Raw genomic sequence first — 22,393 nt, 5'->3', positions numbered from 1 at the left:
AAAGACTTTGAAATTAATTTTGACAACTATTGGAAATGCTAGGAACTAAAATTTAACCATCTTGCTAGCTTCAAATCCATTACCGGAAGTGACTATTAGTTTTATTTCATTTATGTATAATTATTGATATGGATATAGAGGCATAACAATGCCTGCGTCCATTATATATCCTATTTTATCCTATTGTAAATGGGTTGTCACTTTCCGTAAACGAGAAATACCTCTATTATTAACGAATATTTTCTCGTTTACGGAAAGTGGCGACGGTTCCCGATTGAGTTGTAATCACGGTGGGGTATTTCCAATTTGTTCTAAAAATAGTAGTTTTTTAATATTAGATGTTGAAATTCAGACATTTATTTATAGAATGTACAAGATGAATCTAGAAGGCAGACGTAAGTATTCTTCTTCTTCTTCGTTTAGTCTACTAACTTATTATTTTACTCATATCCCCATAAGTATTAGTAGTTTAGTTTAAAAATACAACAGATAGTGTACAGTAAGCGACAAGTAGGACAATGCGCGTCGCCTGGCGGGTCAGGCCACACATACCTGGCCACGCCACATGTGCTCGGGTTCTGGAAAATATATTATAGGTGATATATTATTGCACCCCACTAGATATCTACTGCGCGATATCTAATGGGGTGCAATAATACATCACATATATTCCAGAATATGAGCACATGTGGGCCACGCAGGCAGTTAATGAAAATGCAGGCCCGTACCTCGTATTATATCGTCATTGAATTGGGTTGGGCTTTTTGTTTTACCAAGAGCCCGCCCCACTCTCGTACTATATTTTGTTTTTACCCTAAGAAGCCCACTGTTAGGGCGAAACCGGTATATAGATGTTTTCCTAATAAACAAAACCCAACTTATCTCGAGCTTGTTGCGATTCATTCTATACTTCGTTTTTACCAAGTTGATCTTAATAAAAAAAAAACGTCTAATATTAATGCACATAAGTTCAAAGGTAACAGTTACTAGACACACACAGATCACATGTACTAATCATCGGTCCTAGGTCCATGTGCTGTGGACCTGTTTGAGGTCTGGATTTTTACATGTATCTTTTCCTGTTTGTATCTTTTCCTGTAAGGACTTTCTTAGTAATGGGACTTATCAACATTTGGAAAAGGTATGTTTGGTTATGTTTTGCGTGTCGGTTTGTTTGGCTTGTATATACAGATATATGTAAAACAACCAGTGAAGATTTTATTTGCAACTTTTGATAGTTTGTTCTCCTTTCTCCCCCTTTTTTTCTGATCAAAGGAATTATATAAACACTGGAAAACAATAGAGGTGTCAAGTTTCAAGTTGTATTCGAACTTTAGGCCATTGGCCCATCAGTATACAATACATATTATACACAAATCATGGACAATGTACAGATAATGAAGGCAATCATATTCCATTATAATACCCTTAATTTGTTTGCCTCATAGATGAATTTTCCTAGTATACACAATTCTTTAATATTATGAACACTCAATAACTGAACGGCTTTAAACACAGATGGTTTTTTCCAATAATAACTTTTGATAAAACGTGATCTGATATTTTGGAATTTAGAACAGACTAATAAAAAATGAAATTCGTCCTCTACTTCAGAGGGGGAGTTACACTGTTTACAATATCTACGTTCTCTAGGTATATTTTTATACCTTCCAACTTTTACAGCCAAATAATGTTTAGATGTACGGATTCGAGTTAAACAAATGAGATATTTCATTGGTATATATTTTGTGAGGTAAAATTGTAATGATTCTCCGAAATCAATGATATTTTCATACAATAAACATTTTGAAGAGTTTTCCATTGAGGCCCTAAGGGATTGTATGCCTTGATCAAAAATTCTTTGTTTTATCAATGGTAATAACACATTTTGCTGAGAAATACATGGATTTAACCAAACATCATTAAGACCTAGATTATTCAATTCATCTTTTACTGCTTTAGCCCAGTTGAAATCATTTTTACTACAACATTTTAATAAGAATCTATAGGAAGTGGAAATGATACAATTTTCAGATTTTAAGATCTTAAACCAATATTTTATCAATCTAATTTTTCTCATACAAACTAGAGGTAATCGTCCCAATTCAAGATATACCATGTTGTTATTGGCCGATTTCTTCACTTTTAGTAATTTCTTACAAAAATGTAAATGTACATGTTCAATCTCTGGAGCTTTGTGCATACACCAAATTTCACTTGCATAAAAAAAGGTGTAGCATAGTTTTTACATTTAAGTTTAATGATGAACACTTTGAAAATAGTGCAAACATAGCTTTTCGTCCTTGGATAGCTAATTGTTTTTGGATAGAAGTGAATTTATTATTGTAATTTAGAATAACACCTAGGTAAGGAAATTGATCCACACATTCGACTTTACTTCCTTTGTAATACCATTTTTCATCATTATGTAATCTTCCATCTTTTCTAAATACTACAATTTTTGTTTTTTCCGTATTTACAGTTAAACTCCATTTTGTAGAGTATTCAAAAAGGCTATCAAGAAGAGTCTGCAGACCCTGTACAGATTCCGAAAAAATAACCAAATCATCTGCGTACATTAACAGAAACAAACTTAACTCACCGAAGTCATAATAAGTTGCACCTTTTTCAATAAAGGACATTTCAAAATCATTGATAAAAAGTGAAAACAACAATGGTGACAAAATTTCCCCTTGCAATAAACCGACATTGTTTTCAAAAAAGAGCATTTCCCATTAATTGAAACACAGGATTTGACTGATTTATAAAGCGACTTAATAACAGACAACATTTTCCCTCGAATACCAAGCCAAGTCAACCTGCGCCATAAGCTTAACCTGTCGACAAAATCAAACGCTTTGCGTAAATCTACAAAACAACAATACAATCTTTTTCTAGATGACAATGTTTTTGTTATAATAGTATGTAATGCAAATATAGCATCTATCGTACTCACTTCCGGACGAAATCCGAATTGAGCATCTGTTAAAATATCATATTTTGTACAAACATCTAAAATACGTTTATTAAGTATAGAAGTAAAACGTTTACTAAGACAGCTTATTAAACTGATGCCTCGAAAGTTATTAGGGTCATTACGTGTACCTTTTTTATGAACAGGAATAATAATAGCAGATTACCAATTTGCAGGAAAACACCCGGCTTCTAAAATATTGTTAAACAACATACACAAATTGGGAATGAGTAATTCTTCACAGTTAATAAAGCATTCATTTAACAAACCATCAAGTCCATGCGCTTTGCCACATTTCAAATTTCGAATAGCAGATTTTACTTCATTAAAAAGAATCGGTGCATCTAGTTCGTCATACATAATATCTTTATCAATGAAAATGTTGTCCTATTGAATTGAGTCATCATCGTTTTGTACATTTGACAAATTTTTAAAATGATCATATGGTTGCTCGCCTGTCAATAATGGCGAATTACCTTTTTTCTTAGAAAACTTTCTGTAAAAAATACCTAGGATTGTGTTTTTTCATATGTTCCAGCATGTCACCTTCAGTACTTAAGTATTGCCTTTAAGACTTAGCTTCCATTGTTTTATATTCCTTTTTCTTACTAATAAGAACAGCATGAGTAGTCTGTTCTGGTATAGTACAGGTATATTATTTACCTGTATTTACCTATTCACCAATAGGAAATACTGTGTTAGTTATAGGAATATTTAACAAATATATTTCCTGATTTTCGTAATATTTTCTGGAATTATGAATAAATATATACAAGATTCCAGTTATTACTTAATAAAAACACATCAAAATACATTAACTGAAAACCTGCTTTTATTAATTTCATATTAAATCATTTTTTTTACATTTTACTATAAATTTACATGTATGTTATATATATATTTCATAGAATATAACTAAGTTTAGCAAGCAATTTATGACAAATATAATCAGTAAAGACAGAGATCATGTATTACATAATTAAATATGCAAAAACAGATGCAAAGCTGGAAATGAAAATAAATAAAACAAAATTAATTACACGTACACATGGAATACTAAGCACTGGTTTATCAAATCAATCATGTTCAAAAAAATGCACACATGCACAAAGATACATGATATAAAACTAATATAATAGCAGTAACCTTTTTTTTTGTAATGGTTTTATTTATCCAAGTTTTTCATTACATATACATATACATAAACAGGACATTCACGCATTCTCACACATACACACACGGACATGGATCTAGCATTATCACAATCATTATCATTGTCATCATAATATCATCATCATCATCAACAACATCAGAATCATCAGCATCAGCATCAACCATATGTATATATATATTTATATGAAATACAAGTATATTTTGTGTAACTTGATTGGGTCTGAAAGATATGCATGAGTTGAAATTTCTAGTCTGTATCCATTTTTTTCTTTCTCATATATCCAAACATGCATGACACTGTCCATGCCCATGGCATGATGAGTGTGTATATTATGTTTATGAGAAGTTTACCAAACCAATCTTGCTAAAATTAATATACCTGAATTTATGCAAAGTCTACATCCTTGATCATATCAATCCATAGATCTCAAGCACTTGTATGATAAACCACAGCCCAAAAGAATGTACTCCCCCCTCCTAAGTGTAATGCAATATCATCTGTATACTAAATGGATGTTTTGACAATGCCAGACGACTATCGGCAACCCCAATGCCTATATATTAGTTTCAACGTATGCTACGGTACTTAACTTTAGAATACCATTGTACATGTGGTGTGCTCCTTTATCTGTCCAATTCTCCTTAGTATCTACTTAATTAGATACATTTCCTATTTAGGCTACCGAATCGTAATCAATGCTAATCCTGATTGTCGACCAATAGTAGTAGCAAACTCTTTCATAATCACTATATAAGAGCTGACATATCCCTTGTATAAGTGAACCTGACATTCTTCTGTTTTGACTAGCACATATGTCCTGCCACCCTTGCAACAATACTAGATCAAGTCTTGTACAACAACTACTTTTAGTGTCAATCTTACCTTATTAAACAATAATATTAGTAAGGTTACCTAACCTCTCTCAATATTTATCATGCATTTTATCAGTTTTCCCTCGTGGTTAAATCCATTGTTTTTTAAAGAAAATCCTCAATGTTTATAAACAATTCATGGTCTGCTGCCCAAACTGAAAAGTCATTTATTCACTGGCCCACGTACGTATTTTATGTGTCGCGCGCAACCACGCGTGATTACACGTTGTCCTTAATATTACCTATCTATTTGAACATATGTAAGAAAACAGCTAACATTGTGTTATAGACTATATGAGCCTGGTGCAATATTCTTGCACAAATCTAAGCTCATTACCAGGAAAATGTTCTCGGTAACTTATTCACATACTACTTTAGGCGTATAATGTTAAAGCCACAGAGATATTGTGCCAAATCCTTATCATAGAAATGTTTGTATTAAGTTTGGTTGTATTATAATATAAAAAGCTTCCGTATAACAGCGAGCTTTGTTTACACCATGTGTTGCGTCTGATGGAGGACCTCCACCACTATGGATATCATGTAAGGTGGCAGTACCCAAATCGGATCGGTACCCAAATCGGATCACTTTTTGCAAAAATACTTATAAATGAATAAATGTGTCAACAAATCAGTTTTAATAATGAGATAGTCTTAGAATAGATAGCCATGTACATTTTTTTTGTCTACAGATAATTAGTTTTTAAGTTCAAATAGCGCAAGAAAACGTAATTCAACCTCAAAAGTCAATGTTTTGATTACGTTTTTAAAAAATGACGCGAGCGACGACTATGCATTCTGTTTTGGACTATAGGAATAAATTCACACTTTAGAAATGCTTTATGTCTTATAAATTCTAAAGGTCATCATAAAATGGTAATATGCTGATAAAACAATATCCATTTGAAGCGTACGATACTCGCAAAAGTGAAGCCTTGATCCTGTACAACAAGACTATGAACAGCAAGCTAAAATGTTGCTAATACGTGTATGTGCAGTGGGCGTGAGGAACCTATACCTCACGTCAGTTACCCCCGGGAATCTCTGTAATCTCTGTACTGTATATTACATACGTGTGTACGTGGAAATGAGGAGTGCATGAAACATGTGCTTTTCGCTTGACAAACATGTAAAACGTTACTTCAAAGACTATACTATTGTATATTGAAATTAAAATCATGAAATGTACTTTCCCTGCTAACCTTTTTCTTGGTACTCTGCTCGCAGAATGACACAGAAAATTGCAACCAAATGAGTATCTCAAAAATGTTTACACAGAGGCTCTGTAGAACCTTTTCTGACGCCTCAGGAACAGATTCTACAGAGCCTATGTGTAAACATTTTCGAGATACTCCTTTGGTTGCAATTTTTTGGTTGCTTAATTTATTCATAAATATGACAAAACATTGAATTTTACATTACATGAAATTGAAAAGACAATGAATACAAGTGTCATGACACTTACGTAATTCGTCACTACACCATCACTACAGGAATGAATCAAAATAAACAAAAGAACAAATATCTGGGTGTGGGATGGGTTAAGGGAGGGGGGAGGGGGGAGTTGCAGTGGAAATATAGAAATAGATAAGACAGCAATATACATGTGATCACCAGGGCCCGTATTCATGAAACTGTTCTCATGCTCAAGCATGGATTCTGTGCTCAATCCGTCTTCTTGTAACTCCCTTAAATCATGCCAAACGATCAAAAAGTCACATGTAAACATTGAAAACAGTGTGTTTAAATCATTGACAAAATAATTTTTTTTTTTGTATACTCTTACATGTAAAAAGAAAACAAGAAATTGGCATTGAGTACAAAATCCATGCTTGAGCACGAAACCGGTTTCATAAAAACGGGCCCATATGTTGATATCGTGCTATGATCAGGTTTTGATTTCAGAGCAATGCTGTAATCGACACACGACGACTGTTAAGAATACATACATACACCATATGTTACAAAGGACCGATGTGACCAACCATTGGCGAATTAATGTTTGTCACAATGACTCGACAGGATTATTTAAAACGTTGTCACACAATCACGGGTAGTTTACTACACAAGTATGGTGATTGATTCCCCGACTGCTAAACGTGGTGTCTTGAATTTTGCCATGGTGATGTCACACACTGTTTTTTTTCTGCATCAGCACCTTTACAAAGTAAATACCATTGAGGCCTGTCACAGATCCTCATCCCGTGGTACGAACATTGTAGATATTTTGTGTCATAATACCTATTTATAAACCGCAAGGTGGGTAAGTGTACCATACCCCTGTGACATCAGCCGGATACAACTCACGCCACATGGACAGAGCCAATACAGAAGGGATGGGCGGAATAAATATTCGACATTGACCCGTTGGTTTATTCTCATAATAAGTCCAGTTGTTTAACTGTATGTAAACAGCATACGTGAGTCTTGCCTATCTCTAAAAATAGGTAAATGGGAATCCCAAGCGCTTGATATAGAATATACACACATGTTTCACTATATATGTATATCGTGGACACTTAGTTAGCTGTTTATGTATACAGGTATGTATTTAAACATTGTTGGAGCTACAAATACCTCCTTTATCACATTTGTTATTTCTGTGTTTATATATTGTATGATATGTTCGGTTCTAGTCTTTGATAGATACTGATACCAAGAAGAAGGGTTACATATGATTCCATATCATTGCTCAACTTTAAAAGTAAACTAAATGTTTTATTAAATGGAACTATAAAAACAAAATGTAATAATTTAATAATGGTAATTTTGTTGTTTCATCTTATACCTCAACTACAGCTAATGCGACCTAGTTCATGGCATTAATGATGCATCTCTTCATCACATTTAATATGGGAAGGGTGGGTTAGGGGCATAACTTTGTTTCTGACTTGGGATTGTCCCCATGTATTACCTAGATGTTTCACCTGAATCAATATATCTGATGTCATTTTCATGTATAGATTATATAACTATTGTTTTTATACAACCATAATTTTACCTGAATTATTTTGTAATATTAATGTCAAATCAAAAAACCTTTTCAATCATAAACAAGTTATCTGGTGTTTTTTTTCGCAATACGTAATTAGTTTGTGATTGTTAAAGATTTGAAATTATTCATTGAAAATAACAGCAGTATAGAGATGAGTTTTAGTGTGAGACAGGACTGCCAGGTGTAGTATAGTGATGAGTGCTATTGAGAAACAGGACTGATAGGTATAGTATAGTGACGAGTTCTAGTGTGATACAGGACTGACAATTATAGTATAGTGATGAAGTTTAGTGTGATACAGGACTGACAGTTATAGTATAGTGATGAAGTCTAGTGTGATACAGGACTGACAGTTATAGTAAAGTGATGGGTTTTAGTGTCATACTTGACTGACAGATATAGTATAGTGACGGGTTTTATTGTGAGACTTGACTTGCAAATATAGAGAAGTGATAGTTATGACCGGCAAATATAATTTAAAATGTTCTCTCTTTTTTTTTGTAAATTTAGTGCAAAATTATGGTGTGTATGCTGTTGCTATGTTATAATGTAATCTTTTTAATTCTTCCTAGTTTTCAATAAATACTATTTTGTAAGTAAAATCCAAAGGGACATCGATAGGGTAAAACCAACATCTTATCTATATTGAATGCCGAAAAAGTGACGAAATGAGATAATCAAATCATCTTAACGACAAGGTTTTGTTACAAATGTTTATATTCTGTTCAATAGAGTATATGCTGTTGTTTCCAGCCAGATTGACATTTGATCTTGTAATTAAGTATCAGTAAATGTTATTCACATGATTTAAGTATATTTATTTAGCTGATTATGATTTTCTGCTTTAGCCGTGGCGATGCTTATTTTTGTATTGTTCTGCATGATACCAGCCATCGGCTCATGGAAAGACAAGGTGAGTTGCATGTACCGAATTGAAGATAATAGATGACAATAACGTTTAGCCCATCCTCATGTCATGATCTTTTGATCTGCAGCAATAGGGTTATTCCTTCATTTAGGTTTCAAAGTGAATGAGGTCGGACGATGTAGGAAAAATAGTAATATTGTTTTCAGCAACTAAAAAAACCGCATTTGCAATATAATTTATTCCACAACCATTGCAACTCAAACACGTTTCTTTAACTTCTTTGTATAAATTGTAAACAATATTTATAAAACGATGATCTGCTCTGTGATATGTACTAAACAATGATTCTACATTTGATATAAATTATATGTTTTGTTTTAAAGAAGAACTGTAGCCACTACGTCCCTGGGAGTGATCCCTCGGTAAGTAAAGAATAAATATTAAGGTATTCTTTAGTATACTCACGAAATGATATATTGCTCTGAATGTATCATAGGATCACATTAATGAGGAAATCCCATCAGGAATACTATACATAAAAGTTGATTACTTTTATTCGTAAAAACAATTCATAACAGGCCAAATGACCACTGGATATCATTTTCTATTAGTTGATTTAACAAGCTTTGTCTATGCTACTAATACTTGACGTAGACAGTTTGGCCTGCAACACGAATTGTTCGAAAAACACGAACACTGCAATTGCTTTAAATTGATCCTAGAGGTCATTGATCTTCACCTCATGGAATTGGTCTCCGAATAGATAGGATTAACATTAAATAATTGTGTACCTGTTAAACTGTTTATTTATAACTCTCATTGTTTTGTAACGAAATTGTCACACAATGTCATGACATTTATTGGTATACATAGAGGGTTATATATTAAAGAAGTGTGAAATTTATGTACGGTGTAAGCAAATATCTCCATTATAAAAAATACCAGATTATATAAGAGATATCTGGTATTACCAATATTGTCGCCGCTAAGTTAGTGTGATAGATTATCCAATATACATCGTTAACAATTACGCAATCTTTATGATATACATATTTTTAAGAATGTGCCTTATGGTGATCTTAAGTGTTCCCATTTCAAAATATGTTTATACACTTCTCATGCATACTATCGGGACAGGGTAAGTACAATTTATCTAACAATTAATCTGTAATGCCACTACTTACTATTTTTACAGGGTAAGTACAATTTATCTATCAATTAATATGTAACGCCACTACTTACTATTGGGACAGAGTAAGTACAATTTATCTATCAAATAATCTGTAATGCCACTACTTTCTATTGGGACAGGTTAAGTACAATTTATCTATCAATTAATCTGTAATGCCACTGCTTACTATTGGGAGAGGGTAAGCCCTTTTTGTGAACCAACTACTCTGGTTTAGGAGTAGAAAAGTTTTAAAGGAATTTTTTGTTGTATTTCTGAACTATTCGAATATCTTCAGAATAGATACTCCCTGTGTTTAATTTCAATAAGAACATGTATAAATATTTTATTTTGTGAATATTGATGGTAAATTTGCTTTGTGTACATATGTTGGTATTTTTGGATGATTGTTTGTTGAGAAAATTAGTTATTTGAACTTTGGCTTGCAAGACTGGTTTATATACTTTCTATTTAGATACAAGTTCTTATATTCGAATTCGAGATGTATTTCATGACATATGATCATCCATGAAGAAACAAACAGTGCAAATTCTATTTTTAAATGGTAGTAAATAGTGTTAATGACTTTCGTCAACCTCGTCACTCAAATTGTGTAACAATACATTTGTTAATCCGAAAATGATATTTTGTAATTTGACCATGTCAAGATATCGGATAATATGTACCCATATTAAGGACTATATAAGGTGTTTGCCAGACATGCCGAATAGAGGGATCTCGTGTGTTGTCGAAGATAAACTGATAAGAGGAAATTTACCAGTGCATTACCTTACCACCTTAAAAAATCTTCCAAATACTGCCATGATATACTAACAGAAAGCTTGTTTTTTCTCATCTCTATCTCGTCATATTTTATAAATTGAAGAATATATAAAATTACAACCAGAGGCTGTACTCCATCATGCCCATTAGATTCCTTCTGAGCGAGATCCCTCTATTAGTCGTGGAACTTAATACCGATTTAACAAAAAGTACCATAAGTCATGTCAGTTGTACAAAACTTTGTTTAACCAATACTTCAGAATTCTATAATCCTTTTTTTCTGGTTTGGTAGGAAGTCTACCTAGTTCACCATAAAACAGTTATTTCCAGTAATTCTTGAAAACAATTCCATATGTAAACGATACAGAAATGTGTCAAAACACCTAGTTTCATTTTATTGTTGGCTTTTCAAACTGTTTTCCTCATGTTTTATTGCCACCTGTGTTCCTATGTTGTCATTTTGTTGGCGGGTACCTTGATCAAAACAATTGTCAGCAAATCGTTACAACTGATATACGTTTTCCTGTTTGCTTTGTAATCCTGTTGTACAACTTGTTTTCTGTGTTAGAATAAGTGTTATATTGGTTACATTACATACAATGTAAAACAAAAGTATCTTCTGTGACAACGTACATCAATTAAAAGTCTCCAATAATACGATAGATAGAACTTTCAAATCATTAGTTATACAGGGACGGAAACAAAAAGTCTGCCATGGTACTAGTAACGAAATCGAAGAAAATGTATAGTGACAAAATGTTCAGGAATAAAAAGTCTCTAAAGAGATAATGTACAGAAATGAAAAACCATAGAAAGATTATGATAATACAATATAAAACAAATAGAAAATCAAAAGGAACTGTGTAGGAAATGAGCCGTCAACGGTGACACAATGTGTAGGGAAAAACTCCTATGATACGATGTACAGGAATAGAAAGGTTATATAAACATACAATCAAACAACGTGGATATTCAGAAATCTACATTAAATTCCAATTTTTTCATGGATTAATCAAATGATACATAACGAGGGTAGGCTGTGCACACAATTTATATGTATACAAACATTATTACATTTACATTAGATTACATTACAAAAGACAAACTACAACTTAGCCATGTTTCTGTATTGCTATCCCCGAATACTGGCTTCTGATAAGAATACCCCCTGTCCCGTTTTAAGTGAAGGATTCAGAAAATATGCTAAATATACGTCTATTACCTTAAGCATTCATGAGGTGTGATACCATTTCAACAAAGATACTACATATGTTGTTGATTCAAACGTCATGTATACAATCTTTGCACGTTCTTAGGGGTGACCTTGTTAGGTTACATTGATATATATGTGATACATTTACTTTAGACTCAGCCTAAGACCTATTGCTCGCCGACAGCTTTTAAGTGGAATTGTTCCATTGCTATTCCGGAAACCACCTGGCACCTTCTACAAGGAGCCATCAGCTTGGGTCGATGCTGTCAACCAGTGTACGGATGGAACGGTAAAACTTTAACTTATCTACACATTATCTCAACCTGTAAAAACCAAATTCAAGATGTTATTGGTTTATAAAATGAATCTTACACAATACACGGGTTTCAGTCAGGTTTCTTTCTGAATAATAATCTTGGTTTGCCTCAGATAATTTATACACGTAACATCTCTGATATTGTTTCCTAAATTTTGTTATTGTAATCTACATTTTGATTTTGATAGGAACATTCACAATTTGTGAAAGTAATGGAAAGTCAGATCAACTGACTGCTTGTGGTGACGGATTTCACAACTTAAACAGTCCCTTCTCATCCGCGGAGTATGTCGAAGTCTCTGAACACGCTGACTGGGTGTGCCATAAACAAAACCCCTTATCCGGTACGTAACAAACGTGTTTTCGCCTATTGTCATGTAGACAGGCGGTACTTAACGAACACTACTACTGCCTAGTGCATAAAACCACTTACCCGGTACGTAACAAACGTATTGCCGCTTATTGTCATGTAGACAGGTGGTACTTAACGAACACTACTACTGTCTAGTGTATAAAACCACTTACCCGGTACGTAACAAACGTATTGTCGCTTATTGTCATGTAGCAGGCGGTACTTCACAAACGCTACTACTGTCTAGTGTATACAACCACCTTTAGATGTACGTAACAAACGTATTGTCGCTTATTGTCATGTAGGCAGGCGGTACTAAGCTAGCACTACTTCTTTCTAGTGTATAAAACCACATTTAGAGGTACGTAACAATGATATTGTCGCTTATTGTCATGTAGAAAGGCGGTACTTTACAAACACTACTACTGTCTAGTGTATAAAACCACCTTTAGAGGTACGTAACAAACGTATTATCGCTTATTGTCATGTAGAGAGACGGTACTTAACGAACACTACTACTGTGTAGTGTTTAAAACTACCTTTAGAAGTACGTAACAAACGTATTGTCGCTTATTGTCATGTACACAGGCGGAACTTAGCTAGCATAATTACAATCTAGTGTATAAAACCACCTTTAGAGGTACGTAACAAACGTATTGTCGCTTATTGTCAGGTACACAGGCGGAACTTAGCTAGCATAACTACAATCTAGTGTATAAAACCACCTTTAGAGGTAGTTAACAAACGCATTGTCGCTTATTGTCATGTAGACAGGCGGTACGTAGCTAGCACTACTACTTTCTAGTGTATACAACCACCTTTAGAGGTACGTAACAATCGTATTGTCGCTTATTGTCATGTAGAAAGGCGGTACTTAACAAAAACTACTACTGTCTTGTGTATAAAACCATTCACCCGGTACGTAACAAACGTATTGTCGCTTATTGTCATGTACACAGGCGGAACTCAGCTAGCATAATTACAATCTAGTGTATAAAACCACCTTTAGTGGTACGTAACAAACGTATTGTCGCTTATTGTCAGGTACACAGGCGGAACTTAGCTAGCATAACTACAATCTAGTGTATAAAACCACCTTTAGAGGTAGTTAACAAACGCATTGTCGCTTATTGTCATGTAGACAGGCGGTACGTAGCTAGCACTACTACTTTCTAGTGTATAAAACCACCTTTAGAGGTACGTAACAAACGTATTGTCGCTTATTGTCATGTACACAGGAGGAACTTAGCTAGCATAATTACAATCTAGTGTATAAAACCACCTTTAGAGGTAGTTAACAAACGTATTGTCGATTATTGTCATGTAGACAGGCGGTACTTAACCAACACTACTACTGTGTAGTGTTTAAAACTACCTTTAGAGGTACGTAACAAACGTATTGTCGCTTATTGTCAGGTACACAGGCGGAACTTAGCTAGCATAACTACAATCTAGTGTATAAAACCACCTTTAGAGGTACGTAACAAACGTATTGTCGCTTATTGTCAGGTACACAGGCGGAACTTAGCTAGCATAACTACAATCTAGTGTATAAAACCACCTTTAGAGGTACGTAACAAACGTATTGTCGCTTATTGTCAGGTACACAGGCGGAACTTAGCTAGCATAACTACAATCTAGTGTATAAAACCACCTTTAGAGGTAGTTAACAAACGCATTGTCGCTTATTGTCATGTAGACAGGCGGTACTTAACCAACACTACTACTGTGTAGTGTTTAAAACTACCTTTAGAGGTACGTAACAAACGTATTGTCGCTTATTGTCAGGTACACAGGCGGAACTTAGCTAGCATAACTACAATCTAGTGTATAAAACCACCTTTAGAGGTAGTTAACAAACGCATTGTCGCTTATTGTCATGTAGACAGGCGGTACGTAGCTAGCACTACTACTTTCTAGTGTATAAAACCACCTTTAGAGGTACGTAACAAACGTATTGTCGCTTATTGTCAGGTACACAGGCGGAACTTAGCTAGCATAACTACAATCTAGTGTATAAAACCACCTTTAGAGGTAGTTAACAAACGCATTGTCGCTTATTGTCATGTAGACAGGCGGTACTTAACCAACACTACTACTGTGTAGTGTTTAAAACTACCTTTAGAAGTACGTAACAAACGTATTGTCGCTTATTGTCATGTAGGAATGCGGTACTAAACAAACACTACTACTGTCTAGTGTATACAACCACCTTTAGAGGTACGTAACAAACGTATTGTCGCTTATTGTCAGGTACACAGGCGGAACTTAGCTAGCATAACTACAATCTAGTGTATAAAACCACCTTTAGAGGTAGTTAACAAACGCATTGTCGCTTATTGTCATGTAGACAGGCGGTACTTAACCAACACTACTACTGTGTAGTGTTTAAAACTACCTTTAGAAGTACGTAACAAACGTATTGTCGCTTATTGTCATGTACACAGGAGGAACTTAGCTAGCATAATTACAATCTAGTGTATAAAACCACCTTTAGTGGTACGTAACAAACGTATTGTCGCTTATTGTCATGTAGGAATGCGGTACTAAACAAATACTACTACTGTCTAGTGTATACAACCACCTTTAGAGGTACGTAACAATCGTATTGTCGCTTATTGTCATGTAGAAAGGCGGTACTTAACAAAAACTACTACTGTCTTGTGTATGAAACCATTTACCCGGTACGTAACAAACGTATTGTCGCTTATTGTCAGGTACACAGGCGGAACTTAGCTAGCATAACTACAATCTAGTGTATAAAACCACCTTTAGAGGTAGTTAACAAACGTATTGTCGCTTATTGTCATGTAGAAAGGCGGTACTTAACAAACACTACTACTGTCTATTGTATAAAACCACTAACCCGGTACGTAACAAACGTATTGTCGCTTATTGTCAGGTACACAGGCGGAACTTAGCTAGCATAACTACAATCTAGTGTATAAAACCACCTTTAGAGGTACGTAACAAACGTATTGTCGCTTATTGTCAGGTACACAGGCGGAACTTAGCTAGCATAACTACAATCTAGTGTATAAAACCACCTTTAGAGGTACGTAACAAACGTATTGTCGCTTATTGTCATGTAGACAGGCGGAACTTAACAAACACTACTACTGTCTAGTGTATAAAACCACTAACCCGGTACGTAACAAACGTATTGTCGCTTATTGTCATGTAGGAATGCGGTACTAAACAAACACTACTACTGTCTAGTGTATACAACCACCTTTAGAGGTAGTTAACAAACGCATTGTCGCTTATTGTCAGGTAAAAAGGCGGGACTTAGCTAGCATTACTACAATCTAGTGTATAAAACCACTTACCCGGTACGTAACAAACGTATTGTCGCTTATTGTCATGTAGACAGGCGGTACTTAACCAACACTACTACTGTGTAGTGTTTAAAACTACCTTTAGAGGTACGTAACAAACGTATTGTCGCTTATTGTCATGTACACAGGCGGAACTTACCTAGTACTACTACTGTCTAGTGTATACAACTACCTTTAGAGGTACGTAACAAACGTATTGTCGCTTATTGTCATGTACAAAGGCGGAACTTAGCTAGCATTACTACAATCTAGTGTATAAAACCACCTTTAGAGGTCCGTAACAAATGTTTTGTCGCTTATTGTCATGTAGACGGGCGGTACTTAACAAAAACTACTACTGTCTAGTGTATAAAACTACCTTTTGAGGTACGTAACAAACGTATTGCCGCTTATTGTCATGTAGAAAGGCGGTACTTAACAAACACTACTACTGTCTAGTGTATACAACCACCTTTAGAGGTACGTAACAAACGTATTGTCGCTTATTGTCATGTAGAAAGGCGGTACTTAACAAACACTACTACTGTCTAGTGTATACAACCACCTTTAGAGGTACGTAACAAACGTATTGTCGCTTATTGTCATGTAGAAAGGCGGTACTTAACAAACACTACTACTGTCTAGTGTATAAAACCACTTACCCGGTACGTAACAAATGTATTGTCGCTTATTGTCATGTAGGAATGCGGTACTAAACAAACACTACTACTGTCTAGTGTATACAACCACCTTTAGAGATACATAACAAACGTATTGTCGCTTATTGTCATGTAGACAGGCGGTACTTAGCTAGCACTACTACTTTATAGTGTATAAAATCACCTTTATAGGTACGTAACAAACGTATTGTCGCTTATTGTCATGTAGACAGGCGGTACTTAACGAACACTACTACTGTGTAGTGTTTAAAACCACCTTTAGAGGTACGTTACAAACGTATTGTCGCTTATTGTCATGTAGACAGGCGGTACTTAAATAGCACTACTACGGTCTAGGGTATAAAACCCCTAACCCGTAACGTCGCAAACGTATTGTCGCTTATTGTCATGTAGACAGGCGGTACTTAACTAGCACTACTACTTTATAGTGTATAAAATCACCTTTAGAGGTACGTAACAAACGTATTGTCGCTTATTGTCATGTAGACAGGCGGTATTTAGCTGACACTGCTACTGTCTAATGTATAAAACCACTTACCAGGTACATAACAAACGTATTGTCGCTTATTGTCATGTATACAGGCGGTACTTAGCTAACACTACCTCTTTCTAGTGTATAAAACCATCTTTAGAGGTACGTTACAAACGTATTGTCGCTTATTGTCATGTAGACAGGCGGTACCTAGCTTGCCCTACTACTTTATAGTGTATAAAAGCACCTTTAAAGGAACGTAACAAATGTATTGTCGCTTAATGTCATGTAGACAGGCAGTACTTAACAAACACTACTACTGTCTATTGTATAAAACCCCTAACCCGGTACGTTACAAACGTGTTTTCGCTTATTGTCATGAAGACTGGCGGTACTTAGCTAACACTCCCTCTTTCTAGTGTATAAAACCATCTTTAGAGGTATGTTACAAACGTATTGTCGCTTATTGTCATGTAGACAGGTGATACCTAGCTGCCCTACTACTTTATAGTGTATAAAAGCACCTTTAAAGGAACGTAACAAATATATTGTCGCTTATTGTCATGTAGACAGGCAGTACTTAACAAACACTACTACTGTCTAGTATATAAAACCCCTAACCTGGAACGTTACAAACGTGTTTTCGCTTATTGTCATGTAGACTGGCGGTACTTAGCTAACACTACCTCTTTCTAGTGTATAAAACCATCTTTAGAGGTACGTTACAAACGTATTGTCGCTTATTGTCATGTAGACAGGTGGTACTTAGAGAACACTACCTCTTTCGAGAGTATAAACCACCTTTAAAGGTATGTATCAAAATATTACTTCGTACTGTACATAGACGACAGCCTCAGACAGTAGGATCATTATGTCAATCGATGTTATACATTGTCGATTCGCTTGTAAATCTTCTGTGAGGTGCACTCTCAAAGTCTTTTATTGTAACAATTGAGTTGCCGCTTGTATCTACTGCTTCTTTCCAACTATATTACGAACTGTTAGAAAATGGATGAAAGTGACACGCCCGAATATAAAATCAAAATATTAATTGCTAGCTATATCGTTATCCTTCATGTATTCCTTATTTACTTGATCCATAATTTACAGCAAAACTTATTTAACCTTAGATGCCGGGACTTTTTTCAAACATCTATACAAAGCGATGGAACATGATATTTTAAAGTAGATCGGTAACTAATTCCTGGTCAAAATTGGTTGTGTACGTGCATACACCTGCCTGACTGAATACGGTACAACGGCCATGTTTCGAAAGTTATTCTCCCAATAATCTATTATGAATTGAAAACATCCCAAAGTACAGAGCGTACGTTTTGTTTACCTTTTGTGTAACAGTGAAATTTCATTTGATGAAATAAAATGTTTTACATGTACATTCATGATAGCTATTTAAATATCAGCTTCTTTCTTTACATTAAAATATGTAATTTGAAAGACTATGTACAAGTGGCTGTGATATATGTGTCCAGCTTTTGATACAGTGGTACCTATATCCGGTGTACACATCATACCCTTTGTATATACTATAGGTTTTATTATAACAGGTCAACTTCTTCTCTGGTAGAAACATGGCATATACGAAAAATCACAAGACGACTAATTTTCAAGTCATCTTGTTGTTTCACCCATACAATATACATATCATATGAACTCCTTATAATATAATCATAATACATAATTTTATAATAATTTTATTACAGATTCTGACATTCCACATGTGATGTGGAAGCAGCAGGAGTTCATTATTAGAAAGGGTCAGTCCATCACACTTTTGGCTGAAGTTCACTCGTCCACAGAGCTAGTCAGGGTTGCTATACTCGACGAAAATGTGCAATTCCCCCTGTTTAAACCGAAAAGTGAAATCTTTCCGCACTACCATCACAGATTCGCCGTGCACTTCACGTTCAGCAACGTCACGACATCAGACAGTGGCCGGTACTACTTTGTGGCCACAAACAAACTGGCTAGTGGATGGAGTGGTATAACTCTCCTGACGGTTCTTAAAGGTATGTAGGTCAGTTTTTTAATTGTGAGGATTCAAACAATAAAATCTAAGAAATTATCGAAGTGACGCAAAAATAGGTTTCATTTTTTTTTAACCTTTTATATTATATATATGCGTTCACTTGCTTAGAGAATTTATCACTAAACCAAATCGCTTGCTCATATTGATTCCGATGTATTACATTATGTACGTCTATAACTTATTGTTTTTATTGTTATTAAACATCATTGTACTAGTACAAAACAGGTATAAAAAATTACCAGAAAATATGATAGCAATGCAAAATGTAGTCAGAATGATCATATTCGTATATTTCTTCACGAAGCCCAAAGTTTCAGTGTTGTAACCTTTAACATTTCCTAATACACAATGCCAATATGAAAAATTTGATATCAATATCATGATATTTTTTTTTCAAATAGATATAAAAGTTCTTAAAAAATGTCATATAGTATATATGAAACAGATTTTAGCGGATTTGATAAAAATCGTGGAAATGGAATGCTTTTTAAGTTCTTTTTATTATATGTGACATGAAAGGATTCCAAGCTGAAAGAAAGAAAATGTTTAGGTTTGAGAAAGTCTGTGATAACAGTGCATTGTTCATTTTGACGTCAATATGAGGAATGTTTGTAATGATGCAATACCGACCAGCTTCCTTATGTTATATACCATAGGTAGTTCTGGTCAGCTGTAGCAGTTAGTCCAAAACATTAGTATCATATGGTCAATCAAGTTCATATAAGAAAAACAAATTTTATATTGATAGTGTAAGTAGGGGGCAACATCATAGTTGTAGATACATAATTAATTTCTTAATCAAATTTAAGGAACTGAAGGAACCACCTCAGGCTCCCCCCGTATCAGGTATGTACCGTAGATATGTGTATACAGTTATTTTTTTTTAGCTTTACATGAAGTATACGTGCATGTGTGATATAGTTAATTAACATCTATTCAATTTACACGTTCTCAACTTGAAATAACACCACAAACACCCGGCCAAAATAGAAAAATATATAGTTCCAGAAATACCTTCAGTGATAGTTGTCAATGCGTACGCATCAATAACTTAAATAAGGCAGTCGGCGTTATGTATACTTACATAAGGACAACAATAAATGACAAAGTAGTAATTCAGCCCCTTGCAGTTATCTTGTCAGGACCATTGTTTTAAAATTACCAAAACTACAAAAGTAATAACAGCTTCGTTTTAATAAACGCACCTTTCCTTGTTAATTGTATGCGTTATTTCATGTAAAATGTATTACGTTTTATTATAGGAGCTGCATGATCCTCATCATCTGCATGGCCTGTGTGATATTTCTTCATTGAAGGAGCTGCATGTCTTTCGTCGCCTGCATGGCCTGTGTGGTATTACTTCCTTCCTTCTAGTATATGTGATCGTCTTTAATTGACTGTGGTAAGGAACGTGAACCACTATTATGCCATGATTGCTTTCATTCTGTGCGAATATGAGCGAGTGTGTCTACAATGAAGGACTAATGACAATAGTATACAGTTGGCTAGCTAACGAAGTATATTTGGGATGAATGCCAATTAGCACGTATTTAATCGTAACGTCATTAAAATGTGTCGCCGGTAGTTGTCAGCAAGCCTCAGGTTATACACCCAAAAAACATCACCCCTCGGGTTAGAAATTTCTCTGTCACAACCTCTAAGTAGGGGAAGATTCTATTATTCTCCTTAAAAAGATAGTATTAATGGTTGGAATTCGATCATTTCAGACTCCTGGTTGTTTAATTATATAAAAATAAGTATGGCTTGGACACAGACGTCGGATACAATGATCATAGATAGTACAAAAACGTTTATCAATGATTGTGTTCCGCTAAAATGTTTTACGTGTGGTGTCGTTCTACTGAACATGGTCGCCATGTTCTAACCGTGTACAATGAGTTTAATTAAGAGTGGTGCACATCCTTGTGCGTTAATTCCAGTTACTGCCGGAAAACTTATCAAACAAGTTGTATATACGTCAGCACTATATGGTTGTGAACTATGGATTTTATCAATGAAAGAGTTACTTTTGTTGGAAAGGGCGCAAAAATTTATTTTAAAATCAATTTAAAGTTTTAGCAACAGAACACGTACTGATATGTGCTATGGATTGATTGGATGGACATCCATAGAAAGTTATATAGATATAATAAAATTGTTGTTTTTTGGAAGGTTGTGTTATTTAGATGAAAATACATTGTCATCGCGTATATTGTTTAGAAGACTATACGCATCAATGCTGAACAGATCTGGTGACCATTTTGGTCTTTTAAATGATATTTTGAGAATTATTAATAAATCTGTGTTGTTGAAAGAGGAACATGATTGGAAAGAACGAATGTCAAATGATTGTGATTTTAACAGATTTGTAATTGTTCATAATATATTGCAACCACATATACTATGGAAACTGGCAATGAAATTCCCGGAGTTTAAAGATTTGATATTATATTTTACGAAATTAATAGTAAATATTCGTACTGGTAAAGTCAAAGAGCTATGTCATAGATGTGGTATTATTTACCAGGATGTATTTTCTCATATTATATTTAAGTGTAGCTATACTGAACACCTAAGGGACAAGCTGTGGTGCTCTATCGCAAACATTAGTGATACTGGTATACTGCTGAGTGCGTACATACACTCTCTGACAGATCACGAATTAATTCATATTTTAATTGGGGGACTAATGACTTACGAATTAAATGTATTAGACATGAATGAATTTAGATTGAAATCAGTAGCAGCTGTCGAAAAGATGCCCAAATTATACTACCGGTAGTGTGTAGATATAATCTCACATCCTGATAAAGATTAATATAAATCAAATAAGAAAATTAAAAAGATATGAATGTCTAATATAATATGTATGTATTACCTCATCATATATACACTTATTAATGATATTTTTTTTGTAATGTAAATATGTGCGCATTATTCTGTTTAAATTTAATTTTCAAATTGGAGGAAACAAAGAGAAAAATAATAGAAATATCGTTTATCAATGATTGTGTTCCGCTAAAATGTTTTACGTGTGGTGTCGTTCTACTGAACATGGTCGCCATGTTCTAACCGTGTACTACGTACAGTTTTACGTTGGCCATTAAGGACAATTTGACTTATGATTTAAAGTTCTGACCTATTTACTACGTTTGGCAGTTT

General features: G+C 34.5%; 1 protein-coding gene across 2 annotated transcripts; it reads left to right on the top strand.

Moving 5' to 3' along the window:
• Positions 1–355: 355 nt before the first annotated feature.
• On the top strand, positions 356–21,640 carry LOC110460183. Of its 2 annotated transcripts, none has more exons than XM_021512951.1 (8): positions 356–395; positions 8,864–8,928; positions 9,267–9,305; positions 12,201–12,336; positions 12,552–12,707; positions 18,906–19,211; positions 20,041–20,077; positions 20,494–21,640. In XM_021512951.1, the coding sequence occupies exons 1-8, from the start codon at positions 368–370 to the stop codon at positions 20,543–20,545; spliced, it is 819 nt and encodes a 272-aa protein (XP_021368626.1). In that variant the 5' UTR covers positions 356–367; the 3' UTR covers positions 20,546–21,640. The 2 variants fall into 2 exon arrangements, with proteins under 2 accessions (XP_021368626.1, XP_021368637.1); XM_021512962.1 differs by lacking the exon at positions 356–395 and adding an exon at positions 6,932–7,563.
• Positions 21,641–22,393: the final 753 nt, after the last annotated feature.

Source organism: Mizuhopecten yessoensis, unplaced genomic scaffold (genome assembly GCF_002113885.1).
Source record: "Mizuhopecten yessoensis strain PY_sf001 unplaced genomic scaffold, ASM211388v2 scaffold1359, whole genome shotgun sequence".
In the NCBI taxonomy this organism is placed as follows: Eukaryota; Metazoa; Mollusca; class Bivalvia; order Pectinida; family Pectinidae; genus Mizuhopecten; species Mizuhopecten yessoensis.
This window is presented reverse-complemented; position numbering and strand designations above follow the sequence as displayed.

Coding starts and splice junctions, on each gene's coding strand:
- LOC110460183 (XM_021512951.1), top strand. CDS start 368: ATGTACAAGATGAATCTAGAAGGCAGAC. Junction 9,306..12,200: donor TCCCTGGGAGTGATCCCTCG/GTAAGTAAAGAA, acceptor CATTTACTTTAG/ACTCAGCCTAAGACCTATTG. Junction 19,212..20,040: donor TCTCCTGACGGTTCTTAAAG/GTATGTAGGTCA, acceptor ATCAAATTTAAG/GAACTGAAGGAACCACCTCA.